This window comes from Hemicordylus capensis, chromosome 5 (assembly GCF_027244095.1).
Source record: "Hemicordylus capensis ecotype Gifberg chromosome 5, rHemCap1.1.pri, whole genome shotgun sequence".
Taxonomy (NCBI): domain Eukaryota; kingdom Metazoa; phylum Chordata; class Lepidosauria; order Squamata; family Cordylidae; genus Hemicordylus; species Hemicordylus capensis.
In genome coordinates, this window is record NC_069661.1 from 100036813 (window position 1) to 100057949 (window position 21137).

Consider the following 21137-nt stretch of genomic DNA (forward strand, 5'->3'; position numbering starts at 1 on the left):
ACCCACCTACCCCCCACCATGGCCAAGGATGAGCTTGCTGCTGGTGCCCTCACAAATGTCTTTCATGCAGACTTAGAGAGTCCATAGCATTTTGAGGCCTTGGCCAAAATTTTAACCATAAACCCACTAAGCCTTTCGCAGAGCACACACACACAGGTATACTATGCCCACCCCCCATAATCTGAAGTCTAGCAGTATATATATTATGCAATTCAAATGCCTTGGTTTTATTTGTTGTTGTGCCTGTGTTTTGGGGACCTCATGGATGGGCACAAGACAGGTTCTCTTCTCTCTGTGTGTGTGGACTTCTTTGCAATGCAGATTGGGTCAGACTGTGACTTGTAGCATCATCAGTATTTTTATTCAAAGATTGCTTGCATCTAGAATAGGTTGTGCTGGTGCCACAGGCTCTGATCCATTGCAGAAATGTTTTTTATTTTGTTTTTTTAAAAAAGATGTGCCAAAAATTGTGTGCTGTTATTGTCGTCATCACTCTTCTACTTGTGTAGGTGGGAGGGGGACCAAACCTTGCTGTTCCACTGGCAGAATGTTGTTTTGCATCCTTACTTAACCCGCTTTTATGGCCGGGTGCCACAAATGTAGTTGTGTGTTGCTTGTTGATGAAATGCTTGAGAGAGGGAGGGCAGGGTACATTTGATGCTGTTGTTGGCTCTATTCGGCTGCCCTGCTCTGCTGCATCTGTGGTATCACACTTGCTTGCTTGCTTGCTTGTTGCTGGCTGCTGCTGTTACCCTGCATTGGGAGGGGGTGCATGGGGCAGTGCATTTCTTTCTTTCTTTCTTTCTTTCTTTCTTTCTTTCTTTCTTTCTTTCTTTCTTTCTTTGATGCTTTTATTAGTGTTATATATAGAAACAGAAATGTTACATCTCTGAGAATCCAACAAAATGAGTTAACATACAAGGTCCTATCCATCAGAACCAAGACATAAGAAAAAAATAGTAGTATTAATAGAAAATCTTTAACTGGGTATCAGAAGCTATCAATAAAAGAATATTGAACCCTAACCTAGAGCAAAACAAAAGACAAAAAAACCTGCCACAACCTAGTTGATCATCCTTCTATCAGGCACTCTAAGGAGGAGAGAACCGATCCAACTATGACATATAAAATAGAAACAATGCAAGTAATTCGAGTGCAGAGACAGACATCCCCAATATTCTGTGGTGTGAGCTCCTCACACCAGGCTAAAAAACTATAGTTAAATTTTAGTGATTAAATTCTGTGTTCTATAAAGAAGAGAATATAAGTTCCCTCGCTGTCGTGCGTCTGAATTGAAACCTGAATAAATAATAATAAGAAAAGATATTTGTTTGAGAACTTTCATTAAGTAAGTTAACTAAATCTTGTAATATATATAATAATAAAGTATGTTTTATTATGTATTACTCTCCAGTAAGTAAAAGGAAGATTCTGAAAGATCTTGGATCCTTTAGTCTTTTCTGTCCCAGCTGTATTAAATGAAAAACTTAGTGTAATATCATATATATTGAGCTGATAGACTGAAAAAATCTAAAATGATCAAAGGACATCCATGTTTCTAGCAAAACCAAAAAATGAATTCAGAGAATTTTAAAGTCCTTGTTTTATCAGCCCCGATAATAGGTTTACAACAAAAACCTCACTAGCAAACTTCACCAGCAAAATTCTATGCAGTTTTCTTCCAGTAGAGTTTCAATATTATGAATGACAGATAAGAATAAATAAAATTGGTGAATTCGATCCTACTAGTGAGAGCTCAACATACCGTTTATATTATTATAATTTCAATACAATAAGGAAAGATCTCTCAGGCAAGACATAAAATGATCATGCACGTCTCTGCGCCCAAGTCACACCCTGGGTCACACCAATCCCTTCATACTGGTTCTCTTCTCCAAAGACAATTCAACTACCTCCTAAAAAACCCATGGAAAGTTAAAAATAAAATAACAACAACACTGAGAAAATGTCTATAGGCTAAACTTTATCCCTAATTGTCAGAGAAAGTAAAACTTAAAACTCTCATAGAACACTCCCCCTACTGGATAACTTAGTATGCAAAACGATTTCAAATAAGATTATTCATTGGAGAAGAACATAAAAAGTTATTCTGCCATAACAAAAGTAGTATGTGTATTGTAAATACAAGGCCACATGTCCAAATATGTAAAAATCCCATCTCATTACAGACTGTTATTCAAGAACCATAATAAAATAATTAGCAACCATCAGCTAGACCTTTAATAGTCCCCCTCCTCATGTAATGAAAGACAAACAAACAGACCGGAAAGATAAATGGGGGGGGGGGACTAAATTCAGCCTCCACTGGTCTTTATACTCCACAGCTGGGAGCATAAACTATCAAACTATAACAATGAGATATCCTCTCTATACATATATCTAATCTTTCACAGTTTACTTCCAATTGTTTGCATCCAGCCAAGTTTCTCAAAGTGTTATTATAAAGTGTACATAACAGGTAATAAAACCCCCTAGGAAAAGAAAGAGGAAATAATAAACTGAAGCTGAGAGAAGAAACAATATAATCTTCAGCTCCTTGTCCTTTGTATCTTTTCAAAAACCAAAATGTCATATAGTAGTGTATAGCCAGTAATCTTGTTCCATATGTATAATAATATTTACGCTATTATGTCAATTTGTTTCTGAAAGTTAAGTCAACAAGAATGTTCTCAATTCTTCTCTGAGTCCTCCATTCCCAATTCATTCCCAATTGATTCTCATTTCTTCCATAAAAAAGGGAAAACAAAAGGCAAATATATGAGACATTTGCTTAAGTCTTTAGAATCATCGGGTTCATTATTCAATTTAATTCCTGATTAGATTATTCCCCATATTAGACCATATTTAGAACTCCATAAATTTTAATAGTTAAAATAAGAAAGGCAATTAACACAGGGAATACCTTAAAAGACTAAGTAATGAGGTTATATATTGAGTTATACTCAAAATTAGAATCCTAAAGTTTACCCTGATATAGTCACATATTTTCCAGTTTCTTTTCTAATGATATGTGTTAATTCTTTAGGTCAAGACTTTGAATATTAAGGTTCTATCAGTATTAAATCCCATAGAACTCCCTAAATAATAATTGGTAGAAAAAACATTTAAGCTCAGGGAATACATTGATGAGCCAATTTACGAGGTATAATATTATTTATACTCAAAGTTAAAACCTATAAATAGATAAACCCTGAATTAGTCTTATTACTGGAGACCAAAAAGAAAAAGGAAAGAGACATGTGGGGGGGGGAGGAGAAATTAGCATTAAAGTCTTTGAGACTTTGAGAATCTTCTTGCTCACATAGCAAAGGGTTAACATGGGATCTTAGAAACAATGTCCAAGGACATTTTCACACAGGGGAGAGACAAAGCTATGCCAGAACTACAACTTTTGTGTCTGAGGGGGAAAAAATGGTTATCAAGTTTCTTCACATAGAAATCCTTCCAATTGAAATCATTCCATGTAAGCCTCTCCATAGCTGTAGCTCCCAAAGCCAAGAAGTTCTAATAATTTACATACAAAGGGTAAACAGTGGAAGCAAGTAAACTTTCAAATAAAATTAAGGCTGTCAGGGTCATTCTAATAGAATCTTCTGAATTCATCTCAAAGTAGAACACATCTTAACTGTCACTCCCCATACCAATTTCCCCACCCTGTCTTTCGCAAGATCAACATTCAGTAAAAATGAAAGTATTGAGGAATTAAAAGTTGTAAGTTGTAAGGGATAATAAATCTTCATCGTTCTATCTCAGCCAAGAGACAAGTATGGTGATTCTTCAAGATAAAGTCAAGGTCTTGACATGAAGGGAGCAAACTCTTTCTCCAACACTTTCACTTCTCCAGTCAGAGCTTGGATAGTTAATAGCAAAAAGGTGGTTGTTCAGCCATAAAACACTTTGTCAGTCGTGCAAACAAAAGGAATTGTAAATGGAACTATTAATACAGAGCAAGTCTTCTAGAGTCAGATCCTCCCAGCAAACGGGTAAACAGAATTTTTTTCACGAATTTTTCCACGAATTTTTTCCACGCTTTGTAAGACAAACATAGCTGAATTGACATGTGGCTTTGCAAAACATTAAAATGAAAAACAGAGTCAAGAAAGGTGGTGGTGGGGAGACCATTCTTCTCTCCAAGTCTGTCTTCTTCTCCATTGCAAGTTCTTGTCTGCTGGGAAGTTCAGAATGGTGGAGGGAGGAGTTTAACAAGAATTTAAAATGGGAAGATAAAAGAAAAAGTAACCATGATATTCCCTGATGACGAAGGCTATAAATAGTTTATAGTTTAGAGTTCAAGATTATACTAAGATACAAGTAATTGCTGGAGTATCAGACATTTTTTTAAAAAAATTATTCAAGGCAAAACTGAAAGCTGTTAGCGTTGGAATGCTGAGATCTCCAGCAAAATAAAAAATAGTGAAAATAAGCAAGAGCTATCAATAAGAAGCCATAGAACTGCCAAACTCATGGCCGTAGACATCTCAGAGATTTAATTAGGAAAGATGTAGATAGGAATATATGTAGCAAGGTCTTCCTTAACGAGGCTGGTGAAACCTCTCCCGTTCAGCCTGATGCTTGAAGCAGAAAGGTCTCTCCCGGGGGGGGGGTCGTCCAGAGTCCTCCAGACTTTCTCAAGCCTGGAATCTTGCCAGACTCCCCTACTGTCGAAGGGGGGAGGCCAAGCTCTGCATGCATTCCGCTCTTCATATTAATAATGAAGATATTTAGACCAAATGAGATTGAGAACTCCCAAGAGGTCAGTTGGGAGCTTCCTTCCAAGAAGCCACATTTGCTCTCTCCCCCGTTGCAGTGCATTTCATTGTTGTTGTGTGTAGATCAATTGCATTTCTGTGGTGGGGGACACAGTGGATGTGGTGACCTTTGGAAACCTTGTTCTTTGCAAAGTTCTACTGTTGTTGATTTGTGCTGCATCTACCCTATGGGACAATGGGGACAGACAGTGCCCATTTCTATCTGTGGGTGCCTCCTAGGAGTGCCACAGTGGGTCGAGTAGTAGTGCCCCAATGGGTGCCTGCTACCACCCAGGTTTCAGAGTGATTGGGCAAAGGGTTGATTTTTAAAGAATTTGTGGAGTTTGTGCTTCTTTAAGCTTTCCCCCCATAGGGAATAATGGGGATTTCAGCAGCTCCATAACACCACTTGGGGGGAACCGGGGTGGCCCAAAGTGAGTGGTGGTGTAGTGCACATAGGGTGCCAACCACCTCCATACCCACAAGCCATGGGGTACTTGTTTTTTCTGTTTTCTTGTTGTTTTTGTTGTTTCTGAGGCGTTCTGAGTATAGATTCTCTGGTAGCAAATGAGACTGCATTCATTGTTTGTTATTGAAAATGAATCCACTCTTATTGCTACCAAAGAATCTATCAGAACACCTCAGAAACCCCCTTTCTGCCCCAAATCTGCCCCAAAGACATGCCAACTTCAAAAATTAGTTAAAAATCAGCCCTTTGCTCAATTTCTTCGAAATCTGGGTGGTAGCTTACTTGCATCCATTGGGCACTACCACTCACAACAACCCACCCTGGGCCACCCTGGTGCCACCCTCCCCAGGGAGTTATAACTAAGGCTGCTGAAATCCTCATTATTCCCTATGGGAAAAAGCTTAAAGATGCATAAACATTTAAAAAATCAGCCCTTTGCCCAATTCCTTTGAAATATGAGTGGTAGCTTCCTTGCACCCATTGGGCACTACCACACTCCACTCTGGTCCACCCCGGTGCCCCCCATATGGAGCTATAAGTTTGCTGGAATCCCCACTATTCCCTATGGCAAAAATCTTAAATATGTGTAAACTTCAAAAATTCTTTTAAAAACAGCCCTTTGCCCAATTTCTTTGAAATTTGGGTAGTAGTTTCTACCCATTGGGCACTACCACCCCCCACTCTTTTGGCCCCAAGCCCCCCTTTTTAATCCAAATTGATTCAGATTCAGAAAATTCAGTTACAAATCAAATCTGGGATGATTTGGGGGGTCAGATTCAGACCCAAAACAAATCAAGGGTGATTCAGGTACAAATCAAAACAAAAAAATCAATTCATGCACATACCTAGAATATAGAGCTCTGATGCCTGAATACACATAATTCACACTTGCCCATTAGGCTAGGTTCCAGTCTGGATTCTGAGCTTTCAGTGTAGAATTCAGAGTTCCTACCTAACACCATGATTCCCGGTAGAACTTCTTGTAGGGATGGACCATCTCTCTGTTTCTGTTCTGTCCAAAGGTTTCAGTTTTATTTATTTCCATTTCACTCTCTTCTGCCAAATATCTCTGGAATTTGTTGCCAAGAAAATTCCATCCCTGCCTCAATGCTGTGAATGCCCCCCCAAAGCAGATCTGTCTAGCTATTTCCCTGATGCAATATCTGTATAACTAGGGATGTGCAATTCAGATTTTCAGTGTTTTAATTCAGATCCAAATTGTAACACCCCCATTTCATTTTTGGGTCTGAATCTGAACCTTCCGAATCACCCCAGATTTGATTCGGATCCGAATCAATCCAAATCCAAATTAATTTGTATCAAAAAATCAGGACCCAAGGTGAAATGATTGGGGTGGGGTGGTAGTGCCTAATAGGTGGAGGCTACCACCCAAATTGCAGAGGGATTGGGCAAAGGGCTGAGTTTTTGTGAATTGTTGAAGTTTACACATCTTTAAGGGTTTACCCTTCACATTGGAGGTGGGGAAGGGGTGGCCTATAGTGGTATGGGGTTGGTGGTAGTGCAAGGTAGGGGCAAGGAAGCTACCAGAATTTTTTCAAAGGAATTGGGCAGAGGGCTGAATATTTGTGGTTTGTTGAAATTTATGCGTCTTTAAGGTTTTTCCTCATAAGGTACAATGGAGGTTTCAACAGCCCCATAAGTGCACTTGGGGGGCACTGGGGTGGTCCAGAGTGAGTGGTGGTATAGTGCACATAGGGTGCCAACTGACCCCATGGGGTACAGGGTTCTGTTGTTTCTGTGGTGTTCTTCTGAGTGTGGATTCTCTGATAGCAAAGGGAATTTTCAATGAGACACCATGAATCCACTCTCATTTGCTATCAGAGAATCCACACTCAGAAGACCACCTCAGAAAAAAAAGAACCCTGTACTCCATGGGTTAGCAACCCATGGGAGTTGTTGGCACCATATATGCACTACACCACCACTCGCTCTGGGCCACCCCAGTGCCCCCCAAGTGCAGTTATGGGGCTGCTGAAACCTCCATGATTCCCTAGGTTGAAAAACCTTAAATATGTGTAAACTTCAACAAATCACCAAAAATCAGCCCTTTGCCCAATTCCTCTGCAATTGGGATGGTAGCCTTCACCTATTAGGCACTACCACCCCACCCCACTCTTCCACTCCAGATGCCCCCTTTCTGCCCCAAAGAACAACGCACAGCACACACACACACACAACTGCAGAACATTGCAAAGAGCCAGGTTTCTAAAGAAAGCATGATGTCACACAGATGCAGCAGAGCAGACTAGGCCCTAGGTCCAACAACACTGCCCTGCCCTGCCCCTCCCCCAAGCATTTTTTGTCCACCACAAGCAACAGAGAGACACAGTCAGCAACACGTGTTCAGTGAGAAGGATGCAAAATAACATTCTGCAAGTGGTGCAGCAAAGCTTGGCATGGGGCCCCCTCCCAGTGCCCACACAAGTTTGAAGAGTGATGAACTGATGACAACAACGGTGGTACACAAGTTTGGGGTGCATTTCCACCATGGACCGGAGCCTGTGGCATGAGCTGTGAGCACCGTTAGCACAACCTGTGTAGATGCAAGCAATCTTTGAATAAAAATGCTGACAATTCAAAATATGACCCAATCTTCATTGCAAAAACAACAAGTCCGCAGACACACAGACACAATGAATTGAACCTGTCCTGTCCTTTGCCCACTCCACACCATGAGAGGTCCCTCAAAAAAAGTCACATTAGGATAGGCACACAATTGCATTTTGGGATTGCATTCCAATGCATACTGTTGGGGCGGGGGAGAAAGACTGTAGTCACATTGCTGTTGTTATTACCTGTGCGTGCATGCATGCTCTGTGAAAGGGTCAGTGGATTTAGGGGTAAAAATTTGGCTGTGTCACCTCAGAATGTTGTGTGCTCTCTCTCTAAGTCTGTGTGAGACAGACATTTGTGAGGGCCGCACCAGCAGCAAGCTCATCGTTGGCGACACAGCTGTTTTTTGGGGGGGTGCATGTGTGTATGTGCTGCTGCTTCAGTCACTGCCCTCCATGGGTGGATAAAAGCAAAGCTTTATAAGCAAAATCTCAGACAACAACAGACAATGTTGTAGACAAGTGAAAGTAAGCCAAGCCACATTTGAACAGAGAAAAGCATGAACAACAAATCAGAATCAGAACCACATTATAACATTGAAACATGCATCAGACATTTTCAATTCGGCTTCAATTCACAATAGTTGGTTATGAAGCAATTCTTTGGGAACAAGCACAAGCAAGCAAGCAAGCAAACCCTCTCTGTCTCTGACAGTGTGCTGTGCTTCCCTCATCTGTGTGTGTGTGTGTGTGTGTGTGTGTGTGTGTGTGTGTGTGTGTGCAATGATCCACACATGAGCACATGCCATTGTACAGAGCACATAGCCTCCCAGAAACGTTCCTGGCTGTGCCCCCTGCACGCACAGCAGCAGCATTTTTCTGTGATGGATGGTGTGCCCGCTTCTGCCTTCTGGCCCTCAGGACCAGGCAAGTGGGTGCTCCTGCAAAAGGGAGGGATCCACCACAGATTTTTGCTGCTGAGACAGTGACTATAGCTCCCATTGTCTCTAGTCTTGATGCTGGCCAGCCATCACAGCAGTAGGAAATGGGAGTTGTAGTCTCTCTCATCAACATCTGGGAGAAACCCTCCCTGATGCAGGGAGCACTCATTTGCCATAGCCCTGATTGCCAGCACAGAAGCAGTCAACTGTCTCGGGATGGCAGTGCAGCCAGCGGTGCCTGTGTGTGCATGTCTGGGTGTCCCTGCAGCACTAAGGGGCAGGGAGGGATGGACTGACACATCTTTTGGTCGGGATGAGCTGCCATGGCGTGGGAGGCACTGCATGGGGGTGTGTGTGATGCAATTCACTCACCCTCCATGGCCAGGTCGGGGTAGCCCAGCTGGGGGAGGTTCACCTTCAAGAAGACAAGCTGCTCGACCAACTCAACATCCAGGCATGAGCGCAGAGGAGTCACCATGTCCCCGGCCATAGAGAACAACCTCTCGCTCGAGAAGCTGGAAGGCACCGCACAGCAACAGTCGCCAAGTCCGGCCAGACCTTGCGACGTGTTGCCCAAAAGAGGAACGGCTCACTCTCCTTGTCTTCTGACTCCTCCTCCAGGTACTGCAGAACACTGCTCAGCATGGCTGGAGCGAGGGGCAGGCTCCTCCCATCTCCCTGGCAAAATACCAGCAAAGCCCTTGAACCACCGGGTGGTGGTTCCAGGTCGCACTGGCTGTTCCGCTGGTGCCACTGTCAGAGAAACCACACTGCTGGACCGGGAAGAAGTGGGGGTGGTGGCAGTGCTGCTGGGGGTGGGATGCGCACTTCAGGCTGCGACCCATCCCCCTCCTCCTGGTCATCTGCTGCATCACCTAAGCCTAGCCTCCTATCTTCTTCATGCCTGACGTGTTCGACCAGGAGGTCCCTCCACTTGCGCAGCTCGCCAGGAGGCACAGTGCTGCCCTTCATCCTTGGGTCGCAGATGCATGCCAGGACATGCCATGCAGATGCACCCAAGGGTCTCTTGAGCTGCTCCACTACCCCAGTCCTCAACCGACCTGCCAGGGCAATTGCGTCCCCAGTGGTCAGAGTGGTCTGGAGATCACTCATTGCCTTCTCGAGGAGAAGAGCAGCAGGCAAAGCCTGGCTCAGTGTGGCTGCCTCAGTACACAAGCTGCTCGTGGCAGAATAGAATGGCTCGAGCACTGAGACCAGCTCAGAAATGAACTGCCAATCCCCATGGACCAGCTTGCACACATCCAAGCTACCATGCCTTGCCAGGCTGTGGAGGGCTCCCTCTTGCTCATGCATGCACCGAAGCAAGAGAAAAGTGGAGTTCCACCGGGTAGGAACATCCTGGGGGAGCAGGTGTTCAGGCACACTGCTGGACTCTCCTGCGACACGAGGTCACTTAGGTGGTGGCGCCTTTATTGGTTGGCACGCCAACACCACTGCCCTCAGAGCTGGCCTGGTAAGGCCCAGGGACAGGAAGGCTTCCCTCCTGAGCCTCCTCAGACCCCCCTGGGGCCCCCACCCCCCCCAGGGACTGGTGGAGAGGGTGGTAAGGTGGATCTGGCTGCACTGCCAGCTGCTTCCACTAGCACCACCTCCTCCGCAGTCACAGGAAGACCTTCTTCCCTGGCAAGCTGGAAGGCCCTCCCCACTCAGTTCTGCCAGGCTGCAGGTCCTGACATAGGGCCAGGTCGACTTGAGAAGTCCAGCCTGTGTGCCAAAGCAGGGCCAGGGGTGACTCGGGCCGTAAGCCTCTCCGGCCACCACCTGCCACGATCATCAGGGGGGGGAAAGCCTCCCCCTTCCTTGCATCCTCCTTTCTGCTGCTCCACCAGCCCTACCAGCTATGGTTTTGGGGCTTCTTTTTGAAACTTTTTAAAAAAAGAACTTTTTTGGGAAAGGATGGAATGTGGGGTGAGGAGCAGAGTGGATGGGGTTGTCTCAGGGGGCAGGGGGGCGACACTCAAAGGGCCAAGAACAGGGGCTGCTGTGATGACTTCCGATGCAGTGCCTCCTTGCTTAAGGCTTGCTGGCACAGATTCTGTGGCTAGCTAACTCAGAAGCTATAATGTTGTTTATCACCCAGAGTTTAGTTAGAGGGACTCGTCTGGGAGTTATAGTGATACAACAGCAAAGAAGCAGGCTGCCACAGAACAAGAAATAATGTCACTTAACTTGTGGCACTGCTTCAATGACTATAGAGGAGTTCTTTAAAACTGGCACTCAGCAAGAACAACAGGGAAAGTTATATTCTCTATCTGTGGTTATTGGAAGTTACAATGTCTCAAAGTAAAGTTTAGTTACAGATTTGGATTGCTGAAACAAAAAAATGATGTTGTCAATGTCAAATCACAGACAGCAGGCACAGAAAATGATATAAGGTAACTAAATTGTGCTGGACCTACACACACAAGTCAAGCAATGTGTGTTTCAATTCACAAAGTATGGGCAGAGAAATAACTGGGTGGGTAGGCTAGGGGCTTATAATATTTTTTAAAAAGCAACAACACAAAAATGTGTGCAGGACTCAGGACAGGAGGAGTGCCGAGACAGCCTATCTGAATTAATTTTTTATTAATGCTAGTAGCACTGGAACAGGCTCCTTTCCTCTTTAAAAAAAAATATTTGGAAGGGGAAAAAAGAATTATTTATTTAAACCACTACTAGGCTACGCTACCAGTCTAAAGTTGAACCACCTACTACCTAGCTAATGGGGATCTAGCCTATCTAAACTCTAAACTACACACTGAAGAACCCCTATTTAAAATCTATTCTAAATATCACACAACTTTTAAAATTCAGTTAAACCCCCAAACCTTAGCCTCCCTCCAAACAGGGGGAAAAATAAACCCCAAATACACAAGTCAAGAGAGACTAGAGATGTGTGTGTGTAATGGTGTGGTGCATGCGTTCGTGTGTTAAAAAATAAGTGGCTGGGCCATTCTCACTCAGTTGAAGGCTTCTCCAAACGCTAGGTCTCTGTAGTCCACTTCTGAGGGTCTGGTCTAACTTTTCAGATGGGGCAGCCTCTCTGGAAATTTGGTGGCCACTGGGCTGCTGGTCACAGGTGGCTGGCACAATGGGGCTGGAAGCTGCTTTAGGCAGGCAGGCAGCATTGTGATGATCCTTTCAGCAGCAGGAAGAAGTTTTTTTAAAAAATCAGAAGAAAAAATAATTTTAAAAATCTTTTCTGGCAATTCTCTCTCTAATAAATAAATAAATAAATAAAATGCAGGAGAGAATGGCACAGGCTGGCCGCAAGCAGCAGAGGCCGGCAGTGTGCAAGACAAGCCTGCTCTGCAAGGCAGAAAAAGTTTTTAAAAGGGGGGGGAGAATTCTCCTCCTTTTCTCCCAATCTTGTGGTTTCTTCCTCAAAAAAAAAAAAAAGCTGGAAAAATCAATGCAGGAAGGCAGGTTGGGTGCTAGCTGGCAATACTCTAATAATAGCAGCACTTTGCTGGGCAAATGGAGGCAATGGTGGATGACAGAGGCTACAAGGCTAAGGCAATAGAGCTCCCACATGAGTCAGCTGCAGAAAGGGAGAAAATGGCTATGCTGGCCCTTTAAATACCCTCCTGCAAAGCCCTCCGAAACGCTTCGCACATCTCTATGTATAACTACATAAGGATTCAGGTCAACTCCAAAGGGGTTGTTCCGTGTCCTTCTGCCATTTGAAGTATGTGCAAGGGACATGGATGTGTGAAACAGGGCCTTTTCTGTTGTGGCACCTCATTGTGAATACTCTTCCAAGGAAGACCTGTCTGACTTCATTGCTACTGACCTTCTGAAAGGTTATAAAAATGGGGGTATTTCAGAAACTTCTTGACAGATTGTGCAAGCTAGTGCTTTGAAGGATGCCGTAGCTGATCTGGGCGCTTTCCAGACTGCATGCTACCACAGTGTCACAGCGTATCCCTTAAGTGTCCTTCTGTACTGCTTGTGTCCTGACATCACAGTCGCTGTGCTGTAAGCATGGTGCCATTCAAATTTCTAATGCCTACATTCATGTTTTATTGCTGTGTTGCAGCCCTATAATGTTGCATCTGCATTTTGGGGGGTGGTGGATAACTGCATTTGTCCATTGTAGGAGGCAACATATTTCAACTGCAGTTTTAAATTGGCACCACAAAACGTCGCCGTTTACACCACTTTGGGGGTGTAAAGCTCCCTGTCTAGAAACCACCCTGGGTTATGTTTGTGTTTGCTTTTGTTTAACTGCTCTTGCTTTCACTTCTTTGGCCAGCAGTTTTTCTGATCTTCTTGATATGTTGTTTGGCTTGGTCTCCCCTCCCCCCCACTGGATCTTGTAAGCTACCATGGCAGTTGCTTGTGACAAACAAGCTGGATTTTAAAAAATAATTTTAATAAACAATTGTCTGCTTATTTTTAAGAGCTTTTTCGTTGGTAGCTGAGTAGAATTTCTCTCTCTGCTTGGCCATTGAGATGATTACCTGGGAGTGTTATTTTATTGCTCTTGCTGTTGCCACTGACCTTTAAATTAATATTTATTATATTTCCCAAGAATGTATTTTATAGTTTTAGAATGTGTATTTTGAGCATATACATAGATTGCCGAAGATACCGCTGAGCAAGGAGTGAAATGTTGAAATAAACAGTGGGGGGTTTTTTAGCAGCTGGGGATATGGGATTAAACTGGTGAGAACAGAAAGAAATTGGGATGAAGATATAATTCACAATATTTTGTGAACTATAGTCTTCACAATATTCAGACTTCAAACAAAATAATACTTAACTTTTGAGTCACTGCTGTTTCATAATGTTATCGATTTTATGCCTAGTGGTGTGTATTGATCAAGATTCTATCTGATGAAAAAAGATTAATACATCTGAACCATGCTTTGGTTTGGATATGATTATGAAAGTTGACAAAATGAATACATTTTCCTCACATATCTTACTGAAAATATTTTGGAAGAGAGAATTGGTTTTGTGGATGTTTAAATATATTCTTTGATTGGCTGTATAATTAGTGATGCATTTGATTAGTTTTCTCACTTGTTTCTGTTATGCATTAATCAAAATTGATTTACAGTACAATTTGTTTCCTGTGCTCATCTGCTGCAGTGCCTACTATTTACTTTTTCTGGCTCTTAACCCATGTTTAATTTGATCCACATTCATAACTAACATTTTAATCTGGATAAAATAAAGGAGGCATTTTTGTTTTTGATTCAGTGCACCATCAAAACATGCTTTTTATATGATGAATATTTTTCCTTACTAACTTAGCCTGAGTGGCAGCACAGGGCCACAAAAACAAAAACAGAAGTAATCATGTAGAGCCCCAAATAGAATTGAGTTTAACTGCTCTGCTGTCTTTTCCTCACAGCATGGAGTGGGGAGAATGTGATTTTCACTGAACTTTCCTCCCTCTAGATGGAGTTTGTAACTCCAGGAATTTGTCCCTAAGGTTCATGCAGCCCTCAGGGACAGATTCCTGGAGTTAAAAACTCCATCTGGAGGGAGGCAAGAGTAGCAAACATCATGTATTCCTCCCAGAGGTGCTCTAACCCATGGACCTTGGGGCCCTGGTCCATAGCCTTGAAGGTCTGGGGAGTCTCCAAATGGCCAGCATGGGGGAGCTCCTGCAGCCACCTGCACCCGCTCTGCCCCACTGTGCCAAACCTCCTTTTTTTTTAATTTCAGCAGCTGCACAGCCAAGGGGTAGCTACCGTGGGTGGGGGGTCTGAGCTGAGCAGTTCTTCTCCCGCCACCCGAAGCAGCAGCCGGAGCAACGCTGGGCCCATCCATTCTGCCCAGCATTTCTTGCTATCTGTGATGTGCACCTGTGCAGTTAGCAAGAAATGCTGGGCCAAATGGACAGGCCCACCATCACTCCAGCCGCTGCCACTGGAGGTGGGGGGAGAAGGACTGTTTGGCTCACCCCCTAGCAGCTACCCCTCAGCCATATAGTGGCTGAAATTAAAACAAAACAAAACAGAGGAGTTTCAGTGTTGCCAGAGGGCCCCCCCACCAAAGTAGGTTTCGGGTGGCCTCACACTGGGGGGGCAGGGTTTGCACCGGGGGCGGTCTGGGCACCCAAATGATCTGAATGCTCATGATTCTTCCCCTGTGCACTCACTGGGGCTGTGGAGAAAGGCTATAGAGCTGTTAAGCTTAAGTCTTTTTGTGTCTCCACATGGCTACTTCTGTTTTTGTAACCCTGTGAAGAATGTCAGCCATTATTATTTTATGTATATATGGGATACTCTGTCACTTAATATGTGTGTGGAGCTGTGTATGAGTAGCTTTTTGCATGCAGGAGGGAATCCTCATTGGCAATGTATGGAACCTCCCTTCTGTTCCCCTGCCAGCCCTCATTAGGCTTAAATTATCTATTTAAGACAATGAGACGAGTCTCATGATCTGTGAGACTCTCCAAAATGAGGTTTGCGGGGAGACAACGCAGATGAGCACCGCTGCAGCCCTGAGTGGCTGGATTGGCTGCCCATACAGCTACCGGTTCCATCATGGGGCAGGGAGCTCCAAAGGCCTTTAGGTCCAGTCTCCAAAATTGCCCAGGTGCACCTCTGCTCATGATCTACAATGGCCAGACTTGTTGCAGTGTGCCTGGCACAGCTGCAGCACAAGCAACAGAGAGCCAGTGGGGAGCTCTGTTAAATACCTCCGGGGATCCCACCACATGTACAAAGCAACTTCCACACATCTGAATGTTTACAGGAAGGGATAAGTTGTTGCATTCACAAAAATCACATTAATAGGCATTATAGGAAGCACTGAATTTCACAAGTAATTATTATAGTTACTGTTTTTGTTTTAGTGAGAACCACAGTAATTGAAACAGATGTCTATGTTAACAGCATTGGTCCAGTTGATCCAATTAATATGGTAAGTTCTATGATTATAATACAACTGCAAGGTAAGAGGATAAAAAAAAAATCTGTCTGCTTTCCAATGCCTCTCACACTTTGCGTAATATCAAGAGATAGGGTAACCTTTTGAATAAGTGTTCCATAAGAAAGTGTTTTGTTATCAAGAAAAATCTAACTAAATGAGAAATGTAAAAGACAAGTTCAAAGTTTGAAAGAAAACTACATTAACCTTATTTAAATGAGTGCCTTTTATTTCTTATCCTCCTTACAATCTGGAAAGGACTGCTTGGCAGATCAAAACTAAATAAGGCTCAAACTGAATATAATCCAAGTACATTCTTAAAGCCAATTAAGTAGTGATAAGATACCTAGACACATACTTTTAAAGATACGCAGGGTAGAAAAATTATTTAGAATAAAAGATCTGGAAAGCAATAGTCCTGCACTTTGAGGTACTCAGACATGGCCTCATCTCTGTTTCACCCAGATCTCCGCCAGCTGTGTCCTCCCCAAAACTCTGCTCTCCCCTCTCTGACCCTGCTCACTTATTCTACCAATGCTACTGCTTCAAGTGGTAGACGGGCCATTGATCCAGGGCTGACTCAAGCTTCCCCAGCACCTTGAGTGGCTCAGCAAGCTGCAGCCCTTCCAGGTGTCCACCTACATTCACCTGGTGGGGTGCAGGGCATGCCCCTCTTTCCTGTAACTTCCTCCCAAGTCTCCTCTCCACAATATGCTCAGCACACAGCTTCCACCCCCCATGCCCTTTCCGGTGGCACTCAAAGCACAATGCTCTATCCTGCTATCCCAGGATGCCTCTGGTGCCACTACTGCCATTACTCTCCTCCTCAAGCAGAGACACTCTAGTCCAGCACTCTACTCTCTTTTTCACACTTCCTTCCACTCCCTTCTCGGCTGGCTTTTTTCCAAAGGCGATCAGGAGGAGGAGGAAGAGAGCAGTGGTTACTGCTGGGTACAATTAGGAACTGCTAGGCAGTTGAGGGGTGGTGGAGGTGGCAGCTGCTGTGCCTTCCGTCGCCTCCTCCAACCCACTCTCTAAGGTGGCCGCCTCATCCAACCTCATTAGCAGGTCGGCACTACAAAGCTCTGAAATAGAAATGGAATACATCTTTGCATGCAAAAGGGACCAAGTTTGATCCCTAACATACCCTGTTTAAAAACAACAACAGAACAGCTGCAGGCTGCTAAGGTTCCTAACTGGAGAATTTCCTAGAAGATTGCGCCTACAGAGATACCTTTGCAACTTTCCTGATCATTTTGTTACACTGACCCCGTAACTATTGGGAAAGGGTTGAATCATGCAAAATGCTCTTGACTCTGCTAAACACCCATTTAATAGGTATTTCAGATGAGATCCCTAATTGGGGATAACAACCATGGTTTAAAATGGTATGAGGATTAAAATTCAAAAGTGAGAGAAAATTAAAAACAAAGTAAAGAACTGTCAGAAAATCCAATTGGAAGCAAGGTTGATTTTGGTAAGAAAACCCAGTCACATAAAGGGCTGATTCTGATGAGGAGTTCTTTCTTTGTACTAGCTATCTATATGCAGCCAACTTTTGTGAGTTGTCATTGAGTTTGTTTTCATATTGTGGGTTGCATAATTATTCAGGGAGGTGGTTTTGTTAGTATTCAGGGACTTCCGCCAAGCACCACAGTTTACAGCTTGCATTTTCAAAAGATTCAAAATAGATGATAATTTCCAGGTAAGAGTCTTGTTTATTTAAATATTTTGATACTTTTGCATAACACTTAGCCATAAGTGGAATAGTTAGTGCTAAAAGATTCAAAAATTAACATAAGATCTTGAAATATGACTTCATTAGAGGTTAATTTCTGGATTTGTGCCCATTCACGCAACTGCCTTTGCAACTTGCCATCCCATGGATTTTTACGTTTGCCTTGCAAACTTTCTCCGGCATCCCCCCGCCCCCCGCCCTTCTTCTTGTCTAACTCAACCAGAACTTACTTTTGCTTTCAGCTCTGCTTAGATCTGTCTTCTCTCTGTATGTGCTTTCTTTTTTGTTATTTGCAATTGTTGTCATTTTCATTGTTTTCCCCACACTTAATCTTAATTCCAAGCTTTGCATCTCTGTACACAAAACCAGATTCCAATCAAACCGGACCTGGTCAAACTGGTTTGCAGACTGGTTCAAGGGCATACTGGTAAAGAGAATCAGGTGAGGATTCCCCTATACCAGTAAAGGGGCAGAGGGACATCCCTAAGCCTAGAGGGGGCAGGATGGGAGTCTGTAGTACTTAGAAATAGTGGTGGCAGAGGCCCCAAGGGTGTGTATTTGGTGGAGTTGGTGGCTCCCACCACCACTGCCGGCCTCCCCTGGAGTAGCCAGGGCCAGCCGTGGCCCAGTTTAGGTGTTCTCTAGCCTGGTTCTGGCCTCTGTAAAAGCTAAAACCAGGCTGGAGAAAGCCCAAACCTGGCCGCCACCAGCCCTAGCTACTCCGGGGGAGGCTGGCAGGGGTGGGGGTGAACTGCTGCCGCTCCCCACCACCCTCATGGCTGACACCACCGCTGTAGCTATTTGTAAGTACAACAGACTCCCCTTCCTCCCCCTCTAGGCTTAGGGAAGCCCCCCTGCTACTTTGCTAGTAAAGAGGAATCTTCACCGGATTCCCCTTTACCAGTATACCCCTGAACCAGTTCGGACCCGGACCACCCAAACCAGGCCAGTTTGATTCAAACCATGGTTTTAGTTTAGCTGGCTCGCACACCCCAAGAAATGGAAGTGTCTGCAAAGAAATGGTCCACATGGTAGCCAAAATGGATATGACCTGGACTCAGGTTGCTGCCAAATTTAACCTAATGAGAAATTTCAAGGCAAATTTGGATAATCATGCTTGAGTGAAACATGCAAAGAATGTTCACATTCCTGCTCCATTTCAGTTCCAATACAGCAGCCTGTTCAAATAAAATTGATTCTGCACAACCTTTTCATTGCACTCAATTTCCTTAATGGGAGCACTTGTGCATCATTTTTCAATTACAAAGCACTGCCGCTAACACTTTTCAAAGCATTGATAACACCTATAAGAAGCCACTGAGAAAGATAATCCATAGCTTTGACTGAGTTGTCATCAGTATGGTATGCTGTAGGGATGTGCGAGGTGCCCATTTGGCCAGTTCAGTTCATATCCGGACCGGATTTGAACTGACCTGGTCCAGTCTCCGGTTCAGCTGAACCAGGTCCAGTCCTATCAAACCGGGCCAAACCGGTTTGCAGTTCAGTTCAGGGTGTATACTTGTAAAGGGGAATCCAGCAAGTAAAGGGCATTCCCTACAGTAATACGGGGTGGGGGAAGAGAAAGGCTATTTTCAACTTGTAATTTTGAGGCAGTGGGGATGGCACAGATGGTGGAGGTGGCTGCAGTGGCATCTGCAGAGATAGTGGTGGCTCCTCCAACCCTTCTGCTGGCCTCCTGAAGAGTAGCCTGGGCCAGCTGCAGCCCGGTTTAGACCTCTGCACATGCACGGAGGTCATGAAAATAGCCTCTGTTTATGTTTGGAGGCCCATACTGGGCCGCAACTGGGCCGGGCTGCTCTTTGGAAGGGGGGGGAGGTTGGAGGAGCTGCCACCAATGTTTCTGCTGCAGCTGCTGCCATGGCCATCTCCACTGCCTCAAATTTAAAGGTAAAAAGTACCCTTTCTTTTGCCCCTCCCCTCACATTACTATAGGGAATGCCTTTTACTTGTAAAGGGAAATCCTTGCTGGATTCCCCTTTACAAGTATTCCCCTGAATCGGCCTGCAAACCAGGTCTTAGAACTGGGGCCAGGCCGCTTTGAACACAGACTGCCCAAACCAGGCCAGTGCAATTCAAACCATGGTTTGAATCGAGTTGGCTTCCACATCCCTAGTATGTTGATGATACTCAACTCTGTCTTTCGGTTTCAAAACTTCTGGGATGGAGCAGTCTTCTCAAACAGCAGCTTACTGGGGTACTGGTGGGGCAGCAACTTGTTCTCTTCACCTCATCTACCTCCCTCTGTCGTCATCAGTGCAGCTCTTCACCAAGCCAGTGGCCAGTCTCCCACTAGGTAAGGAGATGGGGAAGGAGAGCGGGGAGAAAGGAATGGTCTGGGTCAGGAACTGGCAGGGGGAAAGATCATGACATAAAATCCCATACAATTGTAGTTTATTACATGTTTGGGACAGATATAAGAAGAGGATAAGTCAAGAGCTATCGCCTTTGGCATCTATCATAAAATTTTTTTTTCATGGAGAAGAAAACTAGAAATTTTGCCAACTGGAGAGAGAAGGCATCCAATCTGCAAAGTTTGACTACAGGAAAAACAAAAATGAAATCCATCCTGACTCTTGCTTCAGAATGGTCCAATGAGCCCTCATGGTTTCAATATCTACAAATTAGTACCATAGTGCAGAAAGAAATACAGAGACAAGGTGGCAAACGTAGAGACTTAACAGAATTCAAAGTATTAATTACTAAAAATACTGATCATTTACTGAGATTGATATATAAGTTGCTATTGAAATATTATTCAGAAACAGTACAGGTAAAAGACTGTATGATCAAGTGGATGCAAAATTTAAACAGAGCAAGTGATATGCAACAATGGGAATACCAATGGAAGGTGAACATTAAATTTACAGCAAATAGCATTTTAAGGGAAAATTGATATAAAATGCTTTTAGATGGTATATTACTCCCACGATGATTGCAAAGATGGATAGTAATTACACTGGAGATTGTTGGAAGTGTAAGAGCCATGCAGGGACATTTTATCATATGTGGTGGACATGTAGCAAAGCGCAACAATTCTGGAAAAAAATTCACCATAAGATGCAAGAAATTTTAAACCTAAACTTCCCTTACTCTCCAGAGGGGTTTTTTTTTTTTTTGGTTAAACATGACTAAATCCTATATTCCTACTACGTATTCAGAACTGTCTTTGTATATGATTACTGCAGCCAGGATCTTATATGCTGCTAAATTGAGACAACAAATAATCCCAACAGTAGATGAGTGGTTATTAAAATTATGGGAATATGCCTCCTCTATGGCTAAGGTTACTGCTTACTTATGGAATACTTCAGATGAAACATTTATTTCTATTTGAGAACCTTTCATAAATTACAATTTAGCACAGGGTCTACACTCTCATCCAAGATTTGGTTTTTCTTTCTAGAATACATGGTTGTTTAAAGTGGTATTTCTGTGTTTTGCTTTTGTTTGTTTTTACCACTCTTGGCAAGGGCAGTTTTGTGTGGGTATGTTTTTTGGAAGGTGGAGAACAGAGGGCTGCTGAACCTCCCGATTGATGTATGTGATGTATGTAATTATGAGATGTCTAAGAACTGCTAATGTAAAGTTACTTTTATCTTTCTTTCTGTCTCTTTTCTATTTCTGTTATCTTGTTGAAAAACAATAAAAAGATAGAATTTTTAAAAATGGAACTGGCAGGGGGAAGATGGAGGGAAGGGGAGAGGGTAAATGAGCATATAGCCACCTCTGATTCCT

At 43.7% G+C, this 21137-nt stretch overlaps 1 protein-coding gene across 6 annotated transcripts in view; it reads left to right on the plus strand.

The window, feature by feature from the left end:
* The window catches only part of GABRG1 (gamma-aminobutyric acid type A receptor subunit gamma1), a 122702-nt gene that overhangs the window by 60549 nt on the left and 41016 nt on the right, over positions 1–21137 (plus strand). For all 6 annotated transcript variants that reach the window (XM_053255399.1, XM_053255404.1, XM_053255400.1 and 3 more), the window contains one exon: positions 15570–15637. In XM_053255399.1, coding sequence (XP_053111374.1) covers positions 15570–15637 — 68 coding nt within the window. The remainder of the gene's footprint in view (positions 1–15569; positions 15638–21137) is intronic.